The sequence below is a fragment of the Oratosquilla oratoria genome, chromosome 5, assembly GCF_046742065.1.
Source record: "Oratosquilla oratoria isolate Oo_2021 chromosome 5, ASM4674206v1, whole genome shotgun sequence".
In the NCBI taxonomy this organism is placed as follows: domain Eukaryota; kingdom Metazoa; phylum Arthropoda; class Malacostraca; order Stomatopoda; family Squillidae; genus Oratosquilla; species Oratosquilla oratoria.
The window spans coordinates 5,711,481-5,713,980 of NC_134781.1; the positions used below are offsets into that span (position 1 = coordinate 5,711,481).

Sequence of the window (2,500 nt, forward strand, 5' to 3'; positions counted from 1 at the left end):
CTGCGTGACATCATGTCGACTCCGACTCAGACTTGGCCTCCGTCAGACACGGTCGCGTCTCGCCGCTGACGTCCCGAAGGCTCTCTGGCTGTCTGACTGACTGACAGGCCATTACTGCTGTGATTTCCCTCACGGGAGAGTTTTCATATTTCTACTGTCACCACTCGCACCTCCTCGGATGCGGGACCCGCTCGCGTTTCGTTCTCAATTACTGAGCACTCACTGGTTTGCAGTGCTTGAGCTACGCAACCTTCAGTGCCATCACCTGTTACTTTTTTCCATTGCCATTTTGTGGCACCTTCCAGCCCCTCCCTCCCTTACAACCTCCAGGCCGCCGCCGCCGCTTTCCACCCGGTCGCCAGGCAACCTTTCTTCTCATGTGGTATCCACATCTTTTCAACGAAATAAGTCCCTCGACGTCTCTTGAATTTCCTTTTGCTGCCCTTTGTCGCCCCCCCCCTCTCTCTCTCTCTTGAATTTCCTTTTGCTGCCCTTTGTCCCCCCCTCTCTCTCTCTCTCTCTCTCTCTCTCTCTCTCTCTCTCTCTCTCTCTCTCTCTCTCTCTCTCTCTCTCTCTCTCTCTCTCTTTCTTTCTCTCTCCCTCCCCCTCTCTCCCTCTCTCTTTTTCTTTTTCTTTCTCAGCGTTGTTATTCAGTATCTCGTCACCAACAAGACCCCTCCAGCCCCTAGATCCGTTCATCGCTGCACGGTTCATTGCTGATTTAGAAGTGATGGCAACTTGACACACGAACGCAGTTTGGAATAATTTAAACTTTATGATAGCTGGCATCGATAGGGGTGGAGAGTCAGGTGGTGGATGTGTTTCAGAGAAGGTTCTCAAGTTCATTTGAAGACCTTCCGCCGAAAAGATTAACGACAAACTTCTAATTATCTCACAACGGAAGGGTCTCCTCTGACGTGCTGCGTGCATCAAGTGGAGATCGAAGAGTGAGGGAGAGAGATTATGCACGTACGGGGGAAAGATTTTACAGGGTGGGGGATGAATGACACAGCGGTGGGGGCAGAGGGGAGGAGGTTTCACAAGGAGGGAAAGATGTCATACGACGGGGAAGATGCCATCGGAGGAAAATGACAGGTGGGAAATATTTCATATATTACAGAAGAGGGGAAGATGTTCACAAGGGGGAAATTCACAGAAGAGGAAGATGTCGAAGGTAGGAAGTATTTTACGGGAAGGATGTCAAAGTTAGGAAGTATTTCACGGGAAGTATTTCACAGTGGTGACTTATTTCACAGGAGAGGGCTTGGAGATTTTAAAGGGGAGGGAGGACTTCACAGATCACCCTCTATTGACCAGTGTAGCGGGGGAGGAAGGGAGTTATCCGACGACAGAAGCATCAAAGGTGTCACACTCGTCCGTCCGTCCGTTCGGGTGCCAAAGGGCTTAAGCTAAAAAAAAAAAAAAAAAAAAAAAAGGAAAGAAAGAAAGAAGGCATACAGGCATGGAGGCTTTTCGCCTTTCCATAGGCATAGTCTACCACCAGCCCCCTACACCCCATCCCCCACCCCTTCCCCTACCCCAAAATGAGTAGGAATGACATCCCTGGCGGTGGCAACCTTGACAGTATAAGAAAACTTGCTTTGAACGGGTGGGTACCCGGACCTCGCCCCCTTCAGGTCCTGATTGGGGGCCAGGGGTGGGGGGTTAGGGTGAGGGGATGCGCTTTTCACTGGTTTGAGGACATGTCGTCGTCTCTCATGTTTTGTAGAAAGAATAGTTGTACTCTGTGTAGCCATTCACAAAGGGATGTCGAGCTCGTGCGAACTTGCACAAGACGACTGCCGTCCTGGATTTGTGGCACTGGCGACTTGTGTGCTTTTGTTTTGGCTGCCGGCGCCAGGCGATTCCACTTAGCCTAGGGAACAAACCTATCCCCCCACCCCCTGAACGCAGACAAGAGGTAAAACAGAACGGATTAAGTAGCACAGAGTCAGTTTGTAAAATCATCATCATGAACATCACGACTGCTGAGGGGAACTCCGACACTTACCTGGGATCCTCATCTCGCTCGGGGTTCGCCTGCGATTTGTGCACCTGGCCCATGCCGGACCGTCGGAGGCGGCAGAGATGAAACTGGGAGGGGAGGGGGGGAGAGTGGAGGGAGCGGTGTGGGGGGGCACCCACCCACCCGCCCACGGCGCGCCCGCTCGCCCTCTACGATTACTTTAAAACTCTCATTGGCTCAACTTCCGAATGGCTTCCAACGGTTCACTCTGAGAGTCTTCTTTTCTTTTCGTTTTCCCCCTTTTTTTCTTTTATGCCGCGTGGTGCTTTTGATCTCCTTGTCTCTCTCGTGGAAAGTCAAGTTTGCAGGGGTCCGGAACACAATTTGGATTTGTAAACATCACTTATACGACCTGATAGAAAAAAAAAGTCCATAATAACGATTTTGTGGAAAAAAGGTGAATCTATTTTTTCAACTGAAAACAAAAATGAAGTGCGGGTATTGGGAGGAAATGAAACGAAATGAAGGAAAGTT

The 2,500-nt window shown here is 50.4% G+C and overlaps 2 protein-coding genes across 6 annotated transcripts in view; one reads left to right on the top strand and one right to left on the bottom strand.

Moving 5' to 3' along the window:
- The window catches only part of LOC143025354 (uncharacterized), a 266,866-nt gene that overhangs the window by 64,976 nt on the left and 199,390 nt on the right, over window positions 1-2,500 (top strand). The gene's annotated exons all lie outside the window — the stretch shown is intronic.
- LOC143025353 (uncharacterized) overlaps window positions 1-2,500 on the bottom strand; it is a 147,888-nt gene that overhangs the window by 35,388 nt on the left and 110,000 nt on the right. For 2 of the 5 annotated variants that reach the window (XM_076184885.1, XM_076184884.1), the window contains exon 2: window positions 2,012-2,378. The exons of the other annotated variants lie outside the window; for them this stretch is intronic. In XM_076184885.1, coding sequence (XP_076041000.1) covers window positions 2,012-2,064 — 53 coding nt within the window. In that variant the 5' untranslated portion in view covers window positions 2,065-2,378. The remainder of the gene's footprint in view (window positions 1-2,011; window positions 2,379-2,500) is intronic. 5 annotated transcript variants of the gene reach the window in all.